This window comes from Cetorhinus maximus, chromosome 36, assembly GCF_964194155.1.
Source record: "Cetorhinus maximus chromosome 36, sCetMax3.hap1.1, whole genome shotgun sequence".
NCBI lineage: Eukaryota > Metazoa > Chordata > Chondrichthyes > Lamniformes > Cetorhinidae > Cetorhinus > Cetorhinus maximus.
In genome coordinates, this window is record NC_135914.1 from 6,464,613 (window position 1) to 6,487,914 (window position 23,302).

The following is a 23,302-nucleotide window of genomic DNA, read 5'->3' on the forward strand; positions in this document are numbered from 1 at the left end:
TCAGCATGTTCCACTCTTTAATCATGCTCCCAGCCTGCTCTCTATTATTAGTCTAGTGCCTTTCTTCACCTCTCCAAAGGTGAAAGCCCTGTTTGAGTTTTCCAACAAGACTACAGTATTCCCTGGAAGGTTTAATCATGTGGCAAGATGGTTTTACAAACATATTGTGCTTTATTGTGATTTCACTATGTGTTAGCTGCATTCCATTTTTGACAAATAAATGTTCTTTGTGCCAATACTGTACTAAGAGGATTATTACATAAGCCTTCAGAGAAAGAATTCACCTCCATGTGAAATTCTCATTTCTGCTATTACAGTCAACTTCATATTTTACAGATACGTAAAGGCCTCAGCTTTTTTCACCTGTCCTCTTTTGAAGTCACTGGTTCTTGCTGGGGTACAGGTCCCACAGGCTCTGGTTGGTCTCTGGTACCAGAAAACGACTGGCAGCATGCTATACGATGGCTAAGGCATCAAAGTCAATTTGATGATGGCCTCATAATGGAGGATCACAAGAACTTTCCAGTCAGGGCCTCGAAATAGAACAAAGGAACAAGAATCCAGCCTGGTTCTTGTTCTCTAAAGCCTTGTGCAATGAGGCCAGTAAGTACTATTGCTCTTAAAGAATGACCTTTGGATATGACCTATGGAAAAAGATGCACAGGGTTTGCAAGCTCAAAGAATGCTGACTTATCAGATGGCACTTCAGTAATGAATAAGTTAAAACATTATCATTAGCCAATTACATGAACCTGGCATTACTATAATCACAGGTTTACACTGACTTATTTCAGGCAGTGTTCCAGGTATATTCAGACTGTTGAACATATCTGCTTGACTTGCTTAAATTTCCCAAATATACAATTTCAATGGCCAACTATTTGGGCAACAATGAAAGAATAAAACCAGCTAATGTGGGTGGGTGGCAGATGCACATAGAAAAGGAGAGGCAGATTGACATGGAACCCCCTTTGCCTCCTGAAATGACCTTCTCTCTACTTCACATGATCACGTCAGTTATAAATTATAGATATTAGGGGGTCAGTGAGTAACAAAGCTGGATTTCAGGCAGGCAGTTTTGGTGATGTCATGAACTGTCTTCGGAGCTCGGAGACTGAACTACTGCCCAAGACTCTCAGCCAGACAGTTGCCCATCTTTGCATTATGTAACCCATCTTTGCATTATATAACCTTAAGTTTATTTTATGATGCTCATTTAAGATTTCATTTGCTATTATATGCTAAGTCAGCTCAACATAGTGAAGATACTGCAACACAGGTGAATAATTCAGAGGACATTATTGTAAAAACAGCAGCTACTTGGAATCCTGTGATGCCAAATTCTTCTCTCATTCTGCAGCTTTCTTCCCCAAGGCGGGATCACAGTTGATTAAGGTGCAGATCAGCCAAGATCTGACTGATTAGTAGAACAGGTCAAGGGGCTGAATGGCCTCCTCCTGTTCCTTTGTTCCCTACAGGGCTGCAGGGAAAGACAGTTTCTCCTATGAACTGACACTTTTCAGTGGCAATTTAGCTCAGTGGGCAGCAGTCTTGGTTGAATCAGAAGGTTGTGGGTTTGTGCCCCACTCAAGGGCTTGAGTTCATTATCTAGGCTGGCACTCAAGTGCAGTACTGAGGGGGTGCTGCATTGTTGGAGATGCCATCTTTCAAATAAACTGTTAAATTGCGACTCATTCTGCCTGCTATGATGGATTGTAAAAATCCACCATGGCACTCTTTGAAGGGCAGTGAGTTCCCCTAGTCAACTTCGATCTATTAACCAACAATACTCAAACAGGTTAACTAGTCATTTATCTCATTTGTTTGTGGAGGTCCAGTTGTGTGAAATTTGGATTCAATGTTTGCTTACATAACAATAGTTAACACTTCAAAAGTAATTCATTGGCTATGAGTGCCTTGGGGTGTCTATAGATATTGTGTAAATGCACAGATTTTCTTTCTGCTCGCTGAAGCCACCTCATGATGTTCTTAAGGGCACTCCTCTCAAACAAAAACTCTCTTCAGAACACAGACTAAACCAACAAAACCACAGTAAGAGTTTGAGTTTACAGTATAAAAATCAGAAGCAAACATGGCTGGTTGGTGGTTGGGTTCCACTTACCCCCCATATTTTTCTTTTTAAAAGGGTGGGTGGGCGATTTAGCTCGAGGAACAATGCCTGCAACAGGTGCCAATTCTTTCTAATGGGAGAATAGTATTTTAAATAATGGTTTCATGTTCTATCAATTTAATGAGTCCTTCTAGGAGATTATCCAAAATACAATCAAGGGCAGAACACAAAACTAATTAATAGACCTTGGTGATGTGCGTCCCACAACATTCACTCGCAGTTTACCTAGAAAGATCTGCAAATGCTGGGAACATGAGAAAAAAACAAAGTGCTGTAAATATACAGCCATTCTGACAGTCTCTTAAAAGAGAGGACAGGATACTGTTTCGAGTGAACATCCATTGTTAGAGGGGAATCAGTATTACTGCCCTTTCCCAACTCCTCATTATCCATACAATGGTCTTATAGCAGAAGGGTAAACTGACTGCACATATAACATACTATCTATCCGTTCCGTTCCCCTCCACCCAAAGATGGCAGTGCCTTGTTATACTGCTGTTTACTATCTAAAACATGATCTAAACTGACAGGAAAGTTCCCGAGAGGAAAAGAAGAAGCCAGAAGACCAAACCACAAAGCATCTGGATGTCTGAAGATTTAGTTAGTTTCCAGCAGTAAAATGATTTATTTTTAGATTTAAATAGTTAATTAAGCTAAAAACCCTCACATCAGCTTATATGTAATATCAGTTGGAGATCTTACAGTAAAAGCAATGGTCACGGAATACTTCTTTCAATGCACAACTGAAAACTCACCACTCACAACTTGTCTCATCTTCATTTTCCCTCCTCTCCTGATAGTGTCAATTCTTGCTGAGGTACAGGCCCCTAAGCATGGCTGCATCCCATAACCTGGCTTCATGTGTGTCCAGATAATGAGTGGCACTAGAACATGTCAGGTCAGACTGCAGGGCATATATAAGGGTTTTTGTGGTTTTCACTTCAAAGAGGGAGTCATAAACATGTACTATTGGAGGTTGTGATGTATTGGATCACTGAATAGAGAGAGGTATGTTATGTGGTTACTATGTCAGTGAAGGCACCATTACGTGAAAGTTTGTGGTGCCACGAGTGAGATCTTCTTTGTTATCAGAGATAAGCAGGTGATATAAATGAGAGCTGTGTCATGTGCCTTTTCAGTCACTGAGGCTCCTGGGTTATATTCAAAATCATGAGGTTGGTTATCCAGGTTTGTGCTGCAAAGCATACAATTGCCATGGGAGCTTCATGTGGTTGGTGGCTTAGATCAAGAGGTTACAGCAGGAGTGTTGTAGTGAGGGTAACTAATCAGTGGCAATAAGACTCCACTTGGGTTACTACCAGGATTCTCAAAGAAATTAGCAAGTGCAACAGACAGATCCTTTCCATAGTCCAAAGACCAGATGATATAACCACAGATAAAACATTTGACTAATGTGGCACAGAGGAGAGGCAATAGAAGGAGTGCATTTAATCTGATCTGATCTTCGGTCTTGGGTTACAATTAGAAATTGCAAGTGAATGATTGCTTTATCTCATTTGTTCCATTTGGCTTACGTGGGCACAATGTTTCCAACAGTCAGAAAATGGAGTAGAATTTCCCTGCAGGGGGCAATTTCTCACTCTGTACAAGCCTACAATTCAATACGTGAAATGAAAATGAGCAACCTGTTGAAAGCTTTTGAACAGAAACAGACCAATCCTCCTTTCTGTTGTTCACCACAATAGTTTCTCACAATGCCCAAGTGTACACCCACTGGCTTTGCCCATTCACATTCTGCTCTGGGGAAAGATGGCTGATGTTGTTGAAATAAACAAAAAATACATCTGTGAAAAACCAGGTTTGATATTTAGCTTAGTCACGAGAAAGTTGAAAAATGTACTGTATAAAGAAATTAAGTGTAATCGTCAACACAACAACATTATTGCCACCATCTAACAGGGCCGATTGCTCCGACAAGGTAAGGGCTCATGGAATTGAGGGCAATATATTAGTATGGATGGAGGACTGGTAAACAGAAAAGGAAGCAAAGAGTAGAGATGAACATGGCATTTTTAAGTTGGCAGGCTGTAACCCGTGGAGTTCTGCAAGAATCAGCGCTAGGGCCTTAACTATTTACAATCTATATTAATTACTTAGACGAAGAGACCAGGAGTAATGCAACCAAGTTTGCTGCCGATACAAAGCTAAGTGAGAATGTAAGCTGTGAAGAGGATACAAAGAAACTGTGAAGAGATACAGGCAGGTTAATTAAGTGGGCAATGAGGTGACAGATGGGGTATAATGTGGGGAATTGTGAGGTTATTCACTTTGGCATTAAGAATAGAAAAGCAGAATTTGTTTTTTAAGGTATGAATCTTATAAATGTTGATGTTCAGAGAGCCCAGCTGCATACAAGGAACACAAAGTTAACATGCAGGTACAACAAGTAATTAGGAAGGCAAATGGCATGTTAGCCTTTATTGCAAGGGGATTACAGTAGAAGAATAAGGAAGTCTTGCTAGTTGTATGGGGCTTTAAATGAGATCACACCTGGAGTACTGTGCACAGTACAGTTTTTTGGTCTCCATATTTAAAAGGAGGATATACTTGCCTTGGAGATGGTTAGCGAAGGTTCACTGGATTGGTTCCTAGGATGAGATGGAGTGGGTTGTCCTATGATGAGAGGCTGAGTAAATTGGGCCTATACTCTCTGCAGTTTAGGAGAATGAGAGGTGATTTTATTGAAACATACAATATTCTGAAGGGGCTTGACATGGGAGAACACAAAGGTTGTTTCTCCTGGCTGGGAAATCTAGAACAAAGAGACACAGTCTCAGGATAAGGGGCCAATCATTTAGGACTGAAATGAGGAGAAATTACTTCACTCAAAGGATTTCTGAGCCTTTGGAATAATCTACACCACAGGGATGAGAATGTTCCATTATTGAATATACCAAAGGCTGAGATAGACAGATTTTTGGTCTCTCAGGGACTAAGGGATATGGGCAGTGGGCAGGATAATGGAGGTTGAGATAGAAGATCAGCCATGATTGTATCGGTTGACAGGGCAGGCTCAAGGGGACAAATGATCTTTTCCTGTTCCTCACGTTCTTATGTTACTTTGGTTAAATAAAAATGGAAGTTAACAGCACTAGCTGGAAAACTGGCTGACAAACAGAAGGTAGGATAGCAACTGCTTGAGTGTAGATGCTAGATGAAAGGGTGGTAGAGGCGGGAACCCTCACAACATTTAAGAAGTGTTGAGATGAACATATGAAATGCTATAGCATACAAGGCTTGCTGGAAAATGAGATTACGGTAGATAGGGGCTTGATGGCCGGCGTGGACATGATGGGCCAAAGGGCCTCTTTCCATGCTGTAAAAATCTATGACTCGATGGCTATGAAGATAAACCCTACAGAAATGTGGTGAACTCATAACTACCCTCTGAAGTGGCCAAGCAAGCCACATTTGCACTTCAGGTGGCAGTTCACCACTATCTTCTCAAGGACAATTAGGAAAGGGCAATAAATGCTGGCCTTGCCAGTGATGCCCACATCCTGTGAATATCAAAAAAATTCACAACTAAATGGTTTAGGACTTGTATCAAAGCAGAAGATTTGTCCAATCCTGGGATAAACAGGAGTCGTGGTAGGGCTGAGAACAAGACAGCAAAGACTGGCTGAAGAGAGGCATTTCAACAGGTTTCTGGGGTTGAGAAGGGAAAATGAGAGAAAAGAAAAATATGAATTTGGGACTTGCCTGCTGAAGTTGCACTCTCTGATGGAGTTCTCCTTCTGGTGGGACTGCAACCAACATTGTCCTGGTGCCTCTGTGTTGCCTGTTTATCTTGTGCTGGTTGCATACCTGTTGATTGTATGAAACAGGAACAATGAAAATAATGCAATTGAAAAAATATCTTTATTATTACACTGAGCATCACCTTTAATTACTGGGTCATCAAGGGAGTTCCTGTACTTTTAACAAAATGTGTTTAAAATACTACCAAATTTTAGCAGCAAATTCACATTCTCAACACTATTAAAAGTTCTGTAAGAGAGTAGTGGCACAATAATTAAAAATCATCAGATACTACACCCATGTAAAACATGAGTTTGCCAAAATGACAGAAAACCAATGCTTCAGGAGTGTTTAACACCTGTTCATTTAACAATGCTGTCACTCAAAGACCTGTTTGCTGGTGTATCCAGAGGCAGCACCAGTTACAGCAACAGTACAACAGGCAAAGGCCCACTATCCTTCCTCATTACTGTACAGGCCGCTGAGTCAGCCTACCTATACAGGCCAGCAGTGTGGCTTTCCATTCAGTGCTGCAGATGAATCATCTCCAGCTACTGGAGAAAGTAGAATTGCCAGAAAACACATTAATCTGCTGAAAGTTAAAAACTCTCTCTCACAAACAAATGTTCATATACCCTAACGCAACATGAATGAGAGTGAGCCTTGAAGCAGTCTGATTTCATGCAACAAGTTGTATTTATATAGCACCATGAACACAATAAAACACCCCAGGTGTTTCACGGACACATGATAAAACCAAACCATATCTATTATCTGAAATTATCTACAAAGTCCAGTAGGGAGTAACAGTAAAATAATGATAGCCTGCCTGATAGTCACTCCATATATAGCTTGGAATTCTGGCTGCTGTGAAGAAAACTTTGAACCCTGCTTCTTCTTTGACTAACTGTTTAAAGATAGCTCTGCTACAAGTCTCCATCAGGTAAATGCCTTTGATGTGCAGTTTGTGCACACTTTTATTTCTCCCTGTAATCAATAAAATTTGATTAGAGCCTCAGTTGTAAATGAAATTGTGTTTATAACAAGGTTCCACAGTATTTGGACTTCCACTAGCAGATCTAACTGTGAATACTATTCAGACACTGCAAACAAACCAAAGGCCAAGACAACAGAACAGCACAAGCTACATGCTACTTGAGGCACTGCAAAGGTGCAGAGTTAAAGCATGTTATAGAAGCGATACTCCATTCAGCTGACACGTGTCACTCTTGTCTTTCAGCTTTTGAAATGAATGGAACCGAGGAGGTTAAGAATTGATGTTCAATGTATACTTCTATGTGCTGCGCTGAAAAATAACTCACCCGATTTCCAGCTTTTCAGAAAAAAGAGTTACTGTGTAGTGATCAGGAATGGAAATCCTGACCAATTAATCCCCCATCCAACTTAGGGGAAAGAGACCATATAAGAGTGTGCTCACTCAGTCAAGGCTGTGAATTGACTCTTGGCCCTTTTGGTTTGTGTGGTTTAATGATATCCTGGATGATGGCTTTCCTCACCAGGTCAACAGTGGAGCTGATATTTCATATTTAAAGGAAAGGGACGGGATAGGCTTGGGAAAAAATAAGTAGATGATGGCTTTCCTCACCAGGTCAACAGTGGAGCTGATATTTCATATTTAAAGGAAAGGGACGGGATAGGCTTCGGAAAAAATAAGTAATGTAAATTTCTCCTTCTGATGGGGTCAATGCTGCTATTGATCTGCCATGAGTGTGGTCTGGTGTAAAGCTGGCAGAATTTCTACTCACTATGGCTGGACATCCAGTCTTTGGTTGGTATCTCTCTACAGCAGCAAAGCTGAGACCAGGAACTTAAACAGATTGAAATCCAACAGCCTACCTTAAATGAATAAAACAGTGCTTTCACCAATTTCTTTAGCTGTCAGACTTTGAATAAAATGATAAACATAAATTAGATGGAGAGAGGAAGGCTGCTCTTATGACTTGGTAATTGGCAGAAGAGGTAACACACATTGAACATGACAGACACAGTTGAAAATTTAAGATGCGTTATTTTCTGGACCCATAGCTTCCTATGTCAGTTAAACCACAGGCACACATGGTTTTAATTGAGTCACACACAGCCTGATTAAAAGGAATACGATTCATTTGACTCACATGAATCAAGCACACCAGAAAGGTTGTGCACTACTGCCCTGCACCAGCAATTTAGGCTTCAGATTTTCGGATAAGTTTTTCATCAAACTGACCAAGATTACTCAACCAGACTGAAAATCCCATGGAAGTTCCCAGCATAAACAGCGTGTGGTCAACACCCGCTAAACTGTTCTCTCCTAAATTCACTAGTAGATTGAAGTCATCACTGCTCAACCAGTCAAAAATATTTTTGCACATATAAAGTGGGGAAAGAGGAAATGTGAAAAATGACTAACATGGTCATCAGCGATACTACAGAGTGTCATGCGGCTGCAAATAATCCCAGAGATTTGCTACTGGATATTTTTCCTCAAACAAGCTGAATAAGTTATACTGGGATCATTTGAAAACAGCCTTCCAAATGTAAGCATTCTGAAGAACCCCTGCTGCAAGCCAAATGTGCTGCAGCTTAAAATGAAGTACATGCTCCAGCAAATGTTCAACAAAATAGTACTGCATCGAAGACATGAACCAAGACTGCAATCTTTATCAAAGGAAGAGTTTTTAATGAATGGAACAACTAATTCCAAATGTAAACAAAAATATCCACTGTTCCCCTGATGCGAGTAATATTCAACTCTGTATTCAGAGAGACAAAGCCTGAGCTTTAAACGCTGAATGACCACAGTATCGAAGTAACTTTTACAAAGGAAACATACTTGTCTGACATGTAATCGGACATTAAATTTTGGATAAGTGACAAATTCCTTCAGCTGGACATGGCTGTAAACTCTTCCAGTAGCATGCCCCTCCCTGGCCACTCACTCAGACTGAATAAAACTGCTCATAATTTCAGTGCTGTGTTCAAAACATGCTCTTCACCAAGGTCCTTTGCTTCCAGCTTGCCTCTCCTCCAGTCCTACCTTGATTTCCCTGAAGCCTTTCGTTTGTTACCTCATGACAAGGGCAAATCCTGCCCTGCACCAAGTGCCACTTGCTCAGCACCTCTGCTCTCGACGACCTACTCTGGCACCCTGTCCTCCAAAGCACCAAATTCAAATCTTTGTTCACATCTTCAAGTCCCTACAGAGGGAAGTCTTCACTTCCCTGACTCTATAGCCGGCCCGAGTCATACATCTCCTGTTCAGACAGCATCCCATCTCCCTTTGCTCTCCCTCCTATATGTGTAGCAGAAAGAAAGGTATTTAAGTGTATGGGAAAGAACAGGGAAATGGGATTCAAGTAGAGGAGCAAGCAGCAACAGGGTAACAGAATCAGCTGACACAATGGGCTGTATAGCCCTCTTCATTGCCGAAATATCCACAATGATGTTATGCTGTCTACATTTCATATTTATGAGTGTGGTCTGGAGTTGTATTTTACACCGAGGTTACTGTTGATTTGACACCGCATCGGTTGCCATGTCTCCAGGATCTTACAGGTGGTGGCAGTGGTGAAATTGACTGAAGTGAACAAGCAATAACTTGACAAAAATACATGCCACTTGCAAGAATGTAAGGATTTCAGAATGAACATTTACCATTTTGGCAGCCCGAACAGAAAAGAGACAGCAGGAAAAATCCCACTACAAAGTCATGGCCATTTACCTCCTACACATAAAGCAAGGTGGCTGTCCACTCTGTATCAAGTCTTTGTGGCAAGTCCAAATGAACTGGGTTTGTTCATGTGGCTACTAATCTATTCCTGGGGCTTGGCAGGGTTACTAAAGGAATAGATTTTCAAGTTTTCATATCTCTCTTCAAATATTTACACATTTACAAGATTTGTTTCCCTCTCAAGTACGGAGCAGAGGTACCAAATCATGCGTCAATCAGCTCTCTCTTGTACCACTCTAAACCCACTACACCCTGCAGCTTCTTTTGTCTAGCATTAACATTTTAAAGCTATACACATTAATGGGATTAAAGTTCAGCTCAGCTGCACTGCCAAAAATTACAGAAAACAAGAACAGCAGCTGAGTGAGGAGGGCGGATAAGACCTCAACACCCTTGTGCTCTGTAAAATCCTGAAGGCTCTGTTCCTGCCATTGCAATCCAATGGAAAAAGTTAGCAGCAAAACTGGAAAGAACAAATTCAGCTCAGTTTACTTGTTTAATATTACTAACAATTCAGGAACCACAAGGCAACAGGTTTCCAATAACGAGTTGCTATTAAATGGAGCTCTACTTTAACATGAGACATTCCCAGAAAAAACAGACTTCCGGTTTCAAAAGTACTTAACGACAACAGGCGGACTAGAGCAGACAGCAGAGGAAACTCATAGCCACCTCAAAATAACCACCAGTAACTGACAACTGAAAACACCTTGGGCTGTGCCAACCAGTGTCAGAATCAGATATTCTATTGCTTACAGAAATAATGGAACCTTAGGTATTCAGATTAGGTGTTAGGTAATCATCTTTAAGAGTTCACTTATTTCAGTAAACAGCCAGGAAATGAATTGGTTGCTTCCTGAAATAATTGAACATTTAAATATGGTTAGGTAGATCAAACCATTATAAAGACTATATAACTTACCGGTAACATGTGCTCAATATTTGGCATGGTTTTCTATAGACACCATGGCTGAACAGATCACACTTCATTCAGTTTACATTTTCCAGCTGTGCATGTTACAGGGCAAAAATCCATTTCAGTATTCACTTTTCTTTAAAAATTCCAAGTGAGCTCTGCAGTATTTTTCGGAACAGGCCCGGTGCCAAACACATAGTAGGATTGCCACCTTTGGTTCGATCAGAACCTGGACGGGATGGGGATACTTTTTAAAATAGAAATCGGTCTAAAATCATGAGACAAATGGTTTCAATTCCATAGGTGAGAACATGAGCACTGTCGTCTAAAATGAAGCAAACATCTCTTGCGCTGCATTACACACACACACACACACACACACACACACACACACACACACACACACACACACACACACACACACACACACACACACACACACACAATTCCGCAGTGTGGGCGGATACAAACACACACCCTATCCAGCACAGTGAGCGGATACAAACACACACCCTATCCAGCACAATGAACGGATACAAACACACACCCTATCCAGCACAGTGAGCGAATACACACACGCACCCTATCCAGCACAGTGATCGGATACACACACGCACCCTATCCAGCACAGGGAGCGAATACACACACGCACCCTATCCAGCACAGTGAGGGGACACAAACACAAACCCTATCCAGCACAGTGAGCGGATACAAACACACACCCTATCCAGCACAGTGAGCGGATACACACACGCACCCTATCCAGCACAGTGATCGGATACACACACGCACCCTATCCAGCACAGTGAGCGAATACACACACGCACCCTATCCAGCACAGTGATCGGATACACACACGCACCCTATCCAGCACAGTGAGGGGACACAAACACAAACCCTATCCAGCACAGTGAGGAGATACAAACACACACCCTATCAAGCACAGTGAGCGGATACAAACACAAACCCTATCAAGCACAGTCAGCGGATACAAACACAAACCCTATCAAGCACAGTGAGGGGACACAAACACACACCCTATCCAGCACAGTGAGGGGACACAAACACACACACCCTATCCAGCACAGTGAGGGGACACAAACACACACCCTATCCAGCACAGTGAGGGGACACAAACACACACCCTATCCAGCACAGTGAGGGGACACAAACACAAACCCTATCAAGCACAGTGAGGAGATACAAACACAAACCCTATCAAGCACAGTGAGCGGATACAAACACACACACCCTAACCAGCACAGTGAGCGGATACAAACACACACCCTATCAAGCACAGTGAGCGGATACAAACACACACCCTATCCAGCACAGTGAGCGGATACAAACACAAACCCTAACCAGCACAGTGAGCGGATACAAACACAAACCCTATCAAGCACAGTGAGGGGATACACACACACACACACAAACACACACACACACACACCCTAACCAGCACAGTGGGGGGGACACAAACACAAACCCGAACCAGCACAGTGAGGGGACACACACACCCTATCCAGCAGTGAGCGGATACAAACACACACACACACACACACCCCCCCTAACAAGCACAGTGAGGGGACACAAACACACACCCTATCCAGCACAGTGAGAGGATACAAACACACACCCTATCCAGCACAGTGAGGGGACACAAACACACACCCTATCCAGCACAGTGAGGGGACACAAACACACACCCTATCCAGCACAGTGAGCGGATACAAACATACACCCTATCCAGCACAGTGAGCGGATACAAACACACACCCTATCCAGCACAGTGAGCGGATACAAACACACACCCTATCCAGCACAGTGAGGGGACACAAACACACACCCTATCCAGCACAGTGAGGGGACACAAACACACACACTCACCCTATCCAGCACAGTGAGCGGATACAAACACACACCCTATCCAGCACAGTGAGCGGATACAAACACAAACACAGACCCTATCCGGCACAGTGAGCGGATACAAACACACATCCTATCCAGCACAGTGAGGGGACACAAACATACACCCTATCCACCACAGTGAGGGGACACAAACATACACCCTATCCAGCACAGTGAGCGGATACAAACACAAACACACACCCTATCCAGCACAGTGAGCGGATACAAACACAAACACAGACCCTATCCAGCACAGTGAGCGGATACAAACACACACCCTATCCAGCACAGTGAGCGGATACAAACACACACCCTATCCAGCACAGTGAGCGGATACAAACACACACCCTATCCGGCACAGTGAGCGGATACAAACACACACCCTATCCAGCATAATGAGGGGACACAAACATACACCCTATCCAGCACAGTGAGCGGATACAAACACAAACCCTATCCAGCACAGTGAGGGGACACAAACACACACCCTATCCAGCACAGTGAGCGGATACAAACACAAACACACACCCTATCCAGCACAGTGAGCGGATACAAACACACACCCTAACCAGCACAGTGAGGGGACACAAACATACACCCTATCCAGCACAGTGAGGGGACACAAACACACACCCTATCCAGCACAGTGAGGGGACACAAACACACACCCTATCCAGCACAGTGAGCGGATACAAACACATACCCTATCCAGCACAGTGAGCGGATACAAACACACACCCTATCCAGCACAGTGAGCGGATACAAACACACACCCTATCCAGCACAGTGAGGGGACACAAACACACACCCTATCCAGCACAGTGAGCGGATACAAACACACACCCTATCCAGCACAGTGAGGGGACACAGACACACACCCTATCCAGCACAGTGAGGGGACACAAACACACACCCTATCCAGCACAGTGAGGGGACACAAACACACACACACACCCTATCCAGCACAGTGAGGGGACACAAACACACACCCTATCCAGCACAGTGAGCGGATACAAACACAAACACAGACCCTATCCAGCACAGTGAGCGGATACAAACACACACCCTATCCAGCACAGTGAGGGGACACAAACACTCACCCTATCCAGCACAGTGAGGGGACACAAACACACACCTTATCCAGCACAGTGAGCGGATACAAACACACACCCTATCCAGCACAGTGAGGGGACACAAACACTCACCCTATCCAGCACAGTGAGGGGACACAAACACTCACCCTATCCAGCACAGTGAGGGGATACAAACACTCACCCTATCCAGCACAGTGAGCGGACACAAACACACACCCTATCCAGCACAGTGAGCGGATACAAACACACACCCTATCCAGCACAGTGAGCGGATACAAACACACACCCTATCCAGCACAGTGAGGGGACACAAACACTCACCCTATCCAGCACAGTGAGCGGATACAAACACACACCCTATCCAGCACAGTGAGGGGACACAAACACACACCCTATCCAGCACAGTGAGGGGACACAAACACACACCCTATCCAGCACAGTGAGGGGCACAAACACACACCCTATCCAGCACAGTGAGCGGATACAAACACACACCCTATCCACCACAGTGAGGGGACACAAACATTCACCCTATCCAGCACAGTGAGCGGATACAAACACAAACACAGACCCTATCCAGCACAGTGAGCGGATACAAACACACACCCTATCCAGCACAGTGAGGGGACACAAACATACACCCTATCCACCACAGTGAGGGGACACAAACACACACCCTATCCAGCACAGTGAGGGGACACAAACACACACCCTAACCAGCACAGTGGGGGGGGGGGAGACACAAACACACACCCTATCCAGCACAGTGAGGGGACACAAACACACACACACCCTATCCAGCACAGTGAGCGGATACAAACACACACCCTATCCAGCACAGTGAGGGGACACAAACACACACCCTATCCAGCACAGTGAGGGGACACAAACACTCACCCTATCCAGCACAGTGAGCGGATACAAACACAAACACAGACCCTATCCAGCACAGTGAGCGGATACAAACACACACCCTATCCAGCACAGTGAGGGGACACAAACATACACCCTATCCACCACAGTGAGGGGACACAAACACACACCCTATCCAGCACAGTGAGCGGATACAAACACACACCCTATCCAGCACAGTGAGCGGATACAAACACACACCCTATCCAGCACAGTGAGCGGATACAAACACACACCCTATCCAGCACAGTGAGCGGATACAAACACACACCCTATCAAGCACAGTGAGCGGATACAAACACGCACCCTATCCAGCACAGTGAGGGGACACAAACATACACCCTATCCAGCACAGTGAGCGGATACAAACACACACCCTATCCAGCACAGTGAGCGGATACAAACACACACCCTATCCAGCACAGTGAGCGGATACAAACACAAACACACACCCTATCCAGCACAGTGAGGGGACACAAACACACACCCTATCCAGCACAGTGAGTGGATACAAACACACACCCTATCCAGCACAGTGAGGGGACACAAACACACACCCTATCCAGCACAGTGAGATGTCACACACATGCCTTCTATCTAGAAATTCAATTTAACTCTGAAATGCTCAATAAGGTATTTTGAATTTTAAAACTACCACAGAGCCACTCTGATTGCAAAAAAGGGGCATGTAGCTGCTGCAAAGAAAAAGGCACATTGTGCGAGTGCTGGAATGGAGAGCTGTCATTTTAGAAAATGGTTTAAGAACCACCTGTGACAGGCGTGTGTGCAACCCAGGGTGTCGTTCTCCTGAATCTTTTCTTTTTCTTCAATCTGGATTGTTGGGGGTAGTGGGTTCGGGTGACTGGAGTAGGGAAGACCAACAGTCAATGGCACAGTTGAAATGAGAAGCTGTGTGCGGGTGTGCGCGGTCGGGAAGAGAAAGCAAGCCAGTAAAAGAGTAACTAGTATGAGCAGAAAACATTTACACTCCACTAGTGGGATAGCATTCCCAACTGAAATCTCTGTGCAAGTGAAACGAACCCCTGACTCTTCATAACCACTCACTACAAGAGTCTGTGTTGCCAAACTGACACAAGTCCTGCTTTTGTTATTTCTGTTGACCACAGTGACTCAGCTGTGGTTCTGCAGGTTTCTGATAATTTGAACCCACCATTGCCACAAGCTGTCTCAGCATGCAAATAATTACCAGGACATGCTGCCAACGTTTAATGAATAATCATACTTTCGGCATGACTCTTTCCAAGATTAGGAAGGGCTACAAGCACAGTTGGAAGTTTGGCTAATGTACACAAGGAAAGAATTAGTCTCATTTATTTTCTGTAGCAAGGTTACAACTGTTCCCTCTTTTTTTAAATCATCCTTCTTAGAATCTCATCTCACATAGACGTCTTGACAAGGAGATGATTTTGAGCCAAGACATGGACTGATGCTACGCTAACAGTTGGGGTGACCAACTGTAATATTTTCTCCCTGCGACCTTTACTTGCTGTGGTCACACTGTGGAACATTGCCAATAGCACTTACTCTTCAAAAGAACCTTTTTACATGAATGGATGACTGGTATTCAAATGAATGATGCTAATAAAAAGAAACAGAACACTTTTGACATCCGGTGTCAATACTGATCACTCTCGGGGAAACATCAAACTGGTTAAACAGTAATTCACTGATGATTGCAGTGCCCTGTTCCATTTACTACTCCTCAGATACTGAAGCAGTCTGTGTCCGCATGCAGCAAGACGTGGACAACATTCAGCCCTGGGCTGATAAGCGGCAAGTAACATTTGAGCCATATAAAAGTGCCAGGCAATGACCACCTCCAACAAAAGGTAGCCTATTCACCTCCCCCTGACATTCAACAGCATCACCATCATTAAATTCTCTACCATCAACATCTTGGGGATCACCATTGACCAGAAAAGTAACTGCACGGGCCATATAAATGCAGTACCACAGCAGGCCACTGCCCACCTCCTGACTCCCAAAGCCAGTCCACCATCTACAAGGCACAAGTCAGGTGTGTGACGGAATACACTTCATTTGCCTGGGAGAGTGCAGCTCCAGCACTCAAGGAGCTCGATACTACCCAGGACAAAGCAACCATCTTGATCAGCAGCCTGTCCACTACCTTAAACATTCACTCCCTCCACCACCGGCATACAGTGGCAGCAGTATCCACCATATACAAGATGAATTGCAGCAACTCACCAAAGCTCCTTCGACAGCATCTCCAAGCGTGAAACCTCTTATCATCTTTCCCTCCGAGTTGCACACCATCCTTTCTTGGAAACAATATCGCTGTTCCTTCTTTGTCATTGGGTCAAAATCCTGGAACTTCCTCTCTAACAGCATTGTGGGTGTATCATGGACTGCAGAAGTTCAGGAAGGCAGCTCACCACCAAGGGATGTACAATAAATGCTGGCCTTGCCAGCAATGCCCACATCTTGTGAACAATCAAAAGAGTGCTCCAAAGGAGAAAGTAAGCCTAGAGGAGCATTTTCAATCCAGTACAACCCACCTGCATTTATACGTACAGACATCTCCTACCTGAAAAGAGGCTCCTTCAATTTAAGTGTTGCTCCACTATGGAGACCTGCCGTTTTTTGGTTTTTGTCTATACTCAGTGACGGTTCAACATGTATGTTAGGGAGCAGTCTATGTGCAACTCAAGGCTGAGTACACTCAACTGACAGTGCATTTTTACAGATAAAGAGCAGGATAAACGGGAGGTTCAAAAACAAAAGTGCAGGTTTCCCATGCATTTCCCATGACATGATTAGTACAGTTCCAGGCGGATTATCCAATCCCAGCTGCCGAAGACTCAGTAACAATTCAATATCAGTGCTGTCCCCCAAGGTTTTGGGTGCAATCCACTGCATCAGTATGGACCATAGGGTAGTCAGAATTTTCCATCCAATTAATGTGCAAATAGTCAGTGGTACAGACATAATGGCCAAAGAATGCAGAATGATTCCAAGCTGCTGCACTCCAAACTGAATAAGAACGTAATCATGACATGATTATGAAAACCTCCAAATGCTAAACCAGAAGATGAGGCAGCTATTGCAAAAGAGATTAGAAACAATTTAATATCTATCCTTTTCAGTTAAGGGACTTTTGGATGCTAAGATGATCAACACTATACCAGAGTCTGGCTAATACCAAATGTGCATATGGATGAATCATATCAACCTTGTCCTCATAAGGAAAATACACTGACTTATACACATGGATATAATCAATTATCTGTCAAGCTCATCCTTCTCCTTTTCTTACATTACCAACTGTTACCTACACTTGTTATTACTCTAAACCTCATGGAAATAAAGAGGACTACAAGTACACATTGGGCATACTTTGTGGTCTTTATCTACAGCAATGTGCACCTGACAGTCAGAAGGGTAGCTTCTGCCTCAAAGCTACATTCATATAATAGGAATGCTTCCTGACGTTAAGCTAGTATTGATATCCTCTTCACAGGGCTGACTTCTGGTGCTTGGATTTTATTGGTGGGTGGCTGGTGTGTGGGAGCTGAAGGACATGTGTTGACCTGAGTAAACACTGTTCTCATCAGTCCCTCACCCATGCTGATGTGACATCTCAGTGCCAAAAGACTTCACTCCAGTGTTTCTGATCAGTCCATCTGAATGGGTGACCAGCTTGTTTTATGTAGCAGCTCAATAGCACATTTCCTGCTTGTTCAAAGCCTAAATGTGAGAACTGTCTCCACAGCAACGGACTAGTTCAACTTCACAGGAGCAGACAGGCACTGGGCTGACAGCAATGTTCTCACATTTATTAATTGTACATACAATTCCTTCATTAAAGGCCCCCAATAGGCCACAGCAGGAAAATGTAATCCATTCAGAGTAGAATTCAATGATTCAACTTTATTCAACGCTTCTCATAACATAAGTTGTGGAAGGTAGCACATGACCCATAGAAGCTCCACTGGCTTTAATGTTAGAAACCAATTCAAAAAAAGGCCTTGTATGTAACAGAATTGAAATCACCCCAAAGAATAAATTCCTCTGCCAAGTCACACAGCAATGCAAAGGGGTACCCAGTGGTAGCATGGACTCAATGGAATGAATAGCCTCCTTCTGCACCGTAACTGATTCTGTGACTCTATATATCACCCTCCGCAACATCAACATGCCCCACCCCCCGCCTCCCACCACTCCACCCAAGCATATCCAGTGCCTGTCTGCTCCTGTGAAGTTGAACTAGTCCGTTGCTGTGGAGACCGTTCTCACATTTAGGCTTTGAACAAGCAGGAAATGTGCTATTGAGCTGCTAAATAAAACAAGCTGGTCACCCATTCAGACGGGCTGATCAGAAACGCTGGAGTAGTCCTTCACTGGCATTGAGATGCAACATCAACATGGGCGAGGGACAGATGAGGAGAGCAGCATTTACTAAAGTCAACACATGTCCTTCAGCTTCCATTACTCCAGACATGTTTCCAGGCCAATCTGAAGCACAAACTCCCAGTAAAGTTAATAGAACTGTTATAGGATGCAAACCAAAACCTTCCAGAATCTACATTCATTCATCAAGTCTCTCTGCAGAGAAGCAGAATGTTTAAGTTGCCCTTTTTCTAAAAATGTTGCACTGAAGTTCACACGGAATCAGACCCATTCTTCCTGTATGAACATCCCCCTTGAGAAATGAGACATTTGATAAATATCAACCACTGCCTCGTTGTCACAAAAGTATAATAAGTCTCATAATATTATTGTGATGTATTATAAAAGTAGGATAATTGTGGGGTGTGAGTACGAGAGAGCGAGAGAGCTAATTGAATTGGAGACAGCTGGTCTGGAGGCTCTGACTCAACAAAAGAAGCTAGGTTTGAAATGCTAAATACATACACATGGCTGAAGAATTAGAATGTGAGGTGAGGAGAATTTGCATCTTTAGATAAATCAGGGTAGTTTGAATTTCAAAGAGATGGTAGCCAGAGAAGCTGGGCCAAGCAGTGTGTTTATTTTTCCCAAAGGTTTTTTTTTTCGTTCATGGGATGCGGGCAGCACTGGCTAGGGCAGCACTTATTGCCCATCCCTAACTGCCCTTGTTCAAAGGGTATTTAAGAGTCAACCACATTGCTGTGGGTCTGGATTCACATAAGGTAAGGGTGGCAGATTTCCTTCCCTGAAAGACATTAATGAACCATTTGGGTTTTTGTGACAATCACCAGGCTTTTAATTCTTGATTTTTATTGAATTCAAATTTCACCATCTGCCATGGTGGGATTCGAATCCGGATCACCACAGCATTACCTTGGGTCTCTGGATTACTAGTCCAGTGACAATACTACTATGCCACCGTCTCCCCAGGACTGATATTACTGATAATATTAGCACCATGAAATGATTTATGTTATGAGAAAGGTAAAGTTCCAAAGACATATGGGAACAATAGGATTCACGTTAAAAAGGAAGAAATATGTATGAAGGAGATTGAAGCAGTGTGTCAGAGAAGGTATTGTTGGATGTACCAGAAGTGTGAAAAGCCTCCAGTATATGTGCATCAAGCCTGCTGTCTACAGAAACCGAAGCTGGGAAAAGCCACTTTGAATTCTACTGTCCAGAATATTGTTTTGACTTGGATCTGTTTAAAATCTTTTTTTTTTAAACTGTTGCCTTAATGGGGGTGTAAAACTGAAAGCCAGATTACTTAGAGGTTTTAGGAATTATTATAGTAGTAACCTGTAGACCTACGTATGTGCTTGAAATCTTTTCTTTGGTTAATAAATGTTTATTTTAGTTTTCTAAAAAATATCATGTTTTGGTGGACTTAATTACTTCTGAATTCAGGGCATGCATCTCGAGATAAAATACAAATTGCCAAACCCCTGTGACCGTGTGATCAAGTTTCCCTTGTGGATTTGATCCGCCTGGCACACATCATCCGCCACATCATAACACTCATACTCCTGAAACTCAAGTGAAAGAACTTCTTGTAAGTCACATTACAGTGCATTCGGTGACATCAAAATAACCTCCAGCAGCCTTCAGGATCATTTCAGTGATTTCTGTAGAAGCGTAAACTGGCTGAGTGAGAAATATGGCTGCAATTTAATTTGCAGGTTCAAGTGACTTCATTAAGTGAATCAAAGCTCAGATTACAACCTTTGTATCTATACACCTACCAAGTATGGGATATGTACAAGCACATAGATTGTTTGCTATGCTTGCACTCAGGGTTTAAAAGCTTCACATATCAATCTCAAAGAGTATAAACAGTTAAAGACCAGGGAAAGATTATTAAGTTGAGAAGTTAAGTTGATTAAGTTAAGTTCTGATGAAGAGTCATACGGACTCGAAACGTTGACTGTATTCCTCTCCGCAGATGCTGTCGGACCTGCTTAGTTTTTCCAGCTATTTTTGTTTTTCATTAAGTTGAGAAGCCTGTCCCCTCTTTAATGGATTCACCCAACCTCCCTGCCTTCTCTCGCTATCCTTCAACCTCTGCTTTCCAGAAATGCCTGCTTGTAAAGTAAGCAGTCTCTCAGAGCCCACCCTAGAGATGTCTAGTCAATCATTACTGTCAAATACAGAGCTTCTGTAGCCACATCTGTACCAGAAATTCAACAGGAGCACCATATATCCTCATCATTCACAACTCTAATTAAAACAGTGATCTGTCAAACAAGATGACTATGTGAGCAATGGAAAAATAACCAAAGAATTCAGTGGGCCCAGTCAACTCACACTGATACAGGCTCCCGCTTTGGTGTTCTGAAGTGCAGGAAGCTTCTTCTGCAAGATTTAACAAGAATTCTCTTCAGACCATGCAACAGATAAATTGTAGTTCCAATGCATTGGTGGAGCAGTGTTTTATTTCCCGACTACTGCCTCTGTGATCTAACTAACCCACAATCCAAGGACGACAAGACAGCATGGGTTGACTTGCCTCCCTCCGATTGGTGAGTCAAGCAGTATTCCTCCAATGAGATCTCAACATGGGAGGAATTGGAGAGGGTAATCCCAAGTGCAGAAACTCTTTGTTTCACCACCTCTAATAACATTCCTCAAGAATTAGCACAGCACTAATCTCACACATTACAAACATTGTACTACAACATCAAAACATTCCTACTTAGTGTTTATATGATTCCACAGAATTCTATTTGATTGAGACAACATACTACTCTGCTTTGAAATGAGGCCATGCATGAACAAATACTGTGCAATTCCCAGCTACCAGAGTGATGGTTTGGGGACATTTTTGGAAATGACCTTACCACTTTGAGTAAAGATCATTCATATTCATGTGTAGGAACGTAACTGTTCTTAAAGATGGGGAATACATTAAATGAAAAAATGATACACTATGTCTTTAATAAAAATTAACACAATTAACCCGTTGCAACCTTTGATATAAATTAAAGTAATTTTGTAAAAAAGCAGTCCCTCGTGACTCTGGGGTACATAGAAGATCTTACAAACAATAATATCCCATGACCACATTATTAAAGGCACAAATCTTAATCAGTGAAGAACCTCACATCCATGTGCAATTCACTTCTTGCTAACCCTTCACTTGTGTTAAGGGTAAGGTGACAAGGAAGATCAGGACACTAGTAAGGTTAACCCTGTCACCACAGGGCGTTGGACAAAACACTGGGCAAAACCGAGGAAACATATCAATATACTCGGACTTAATTCACAAAAGAATGAATTTTGGAAAAGAAATTACAACAAATAGATATTATACATTTATACTGAACTGACAAAACAATATAGCAACAGGGGAAAGTCATTCAACACTCAGAGCCTGTTTTGCCATTCAATTAGATCATGGCTGATCTGTACCCCAATCCCATTTAACTGCTTTTGCCTGTCCCCCAGACACTTGCCTAACAAAACTTTAGTGATCTTAGTCTTGACAGCTTCAATTGTACCAGCAGCCACAGGAGACTAGATGAAACAGTAACAGGAGGTAGCCATGTGGGCCTTCAAGCCTTTACCACCATTCAACAAGATCAAAGCTGACGATCCACCTCAACTATACCTTCCCACAGTATTTCCATATCCCTTAATTCCCTTTGTATCCAACAATCGATCAACATTGTCTTGAATATACTCGCTAAGTGAACATCCACAGCTCTCTGGGGTAGAGAATTCCAAAGATTCAAGGCCCTCAGTGACGAAATTTCTCATCTCAGTCTGAAATGGCTGACCTCTCTAAGACTGTGACCACCATGTTCTAGATTCTTTGGCCAGGGAAACGCTTCCGCAGCATTGGCCCTGCCAAGCTTAAGAATTTCATATATTTCAATTAGATCACCTCTCATTATTCCACACTCCAGGGAATATAGACGTAGCCTACTCAATCTCTCCCCATATGGAAAAAAAGAGTTCCAGATTCCTACTAACCTTTATGTGAACAAGTGGCATCTGAATGACCTGGCTCCACTACTAAGATTATGCTCTCTTATTCTGGTTTTCCCTACTAAAGGAAATAGGGAAAATCTATTGATCCTTTTAATGTTTTAAACACTCGATCAGAGCAGTCCTCAATTTTCTAAACTCAGAGCAATACAAGCCAAGCTTGCGCAGAGTGTCCTCATAGTTTAACCCTTTAATCCACAATACTATTCTAGTGTTTCTCTACTGCACCCACTTCAAGGCCATTACATCTTTCCTGAGATAAGGTGCCCAGGATTGAATGCAACATCCCAGATGGGGTCACTTCCTACTCTTTGTATTTTAGCTAACAAATGGAGAGGTAGCCTGTGAATTCAGATCCATCTCTGTTCCAAGTTGCTACCCAAGATGGAAGTGTCACAATATATATTTTGGAATCAAATTAAAAAACA

General features: G+C 43.0%; 1 protein-coding gene across 1 annotated transcript in view; it reads right to left on the reverse strand.

Annotated features, from left to right (window-relative positions):
- The window catches only part of ash1l (ash1 (absent, small, or homeotic)-like (Drosophila)), a 215,825-nt gene that overhangs the window by 97,207 nt on the left and 95,316 nt on the right, over positions 1–23,302 (reverse strand). The window contains exon 4 of the mRNA XM_078534088.1: positions 5,855–5,959. Coding sequence (XP_078390214.1) covers positions 5,855–5,959 — 105 coding nt within the window. The remainder of the gene's footprint in view (positions 1–5,854; positions 5,960–23,302) is intronic.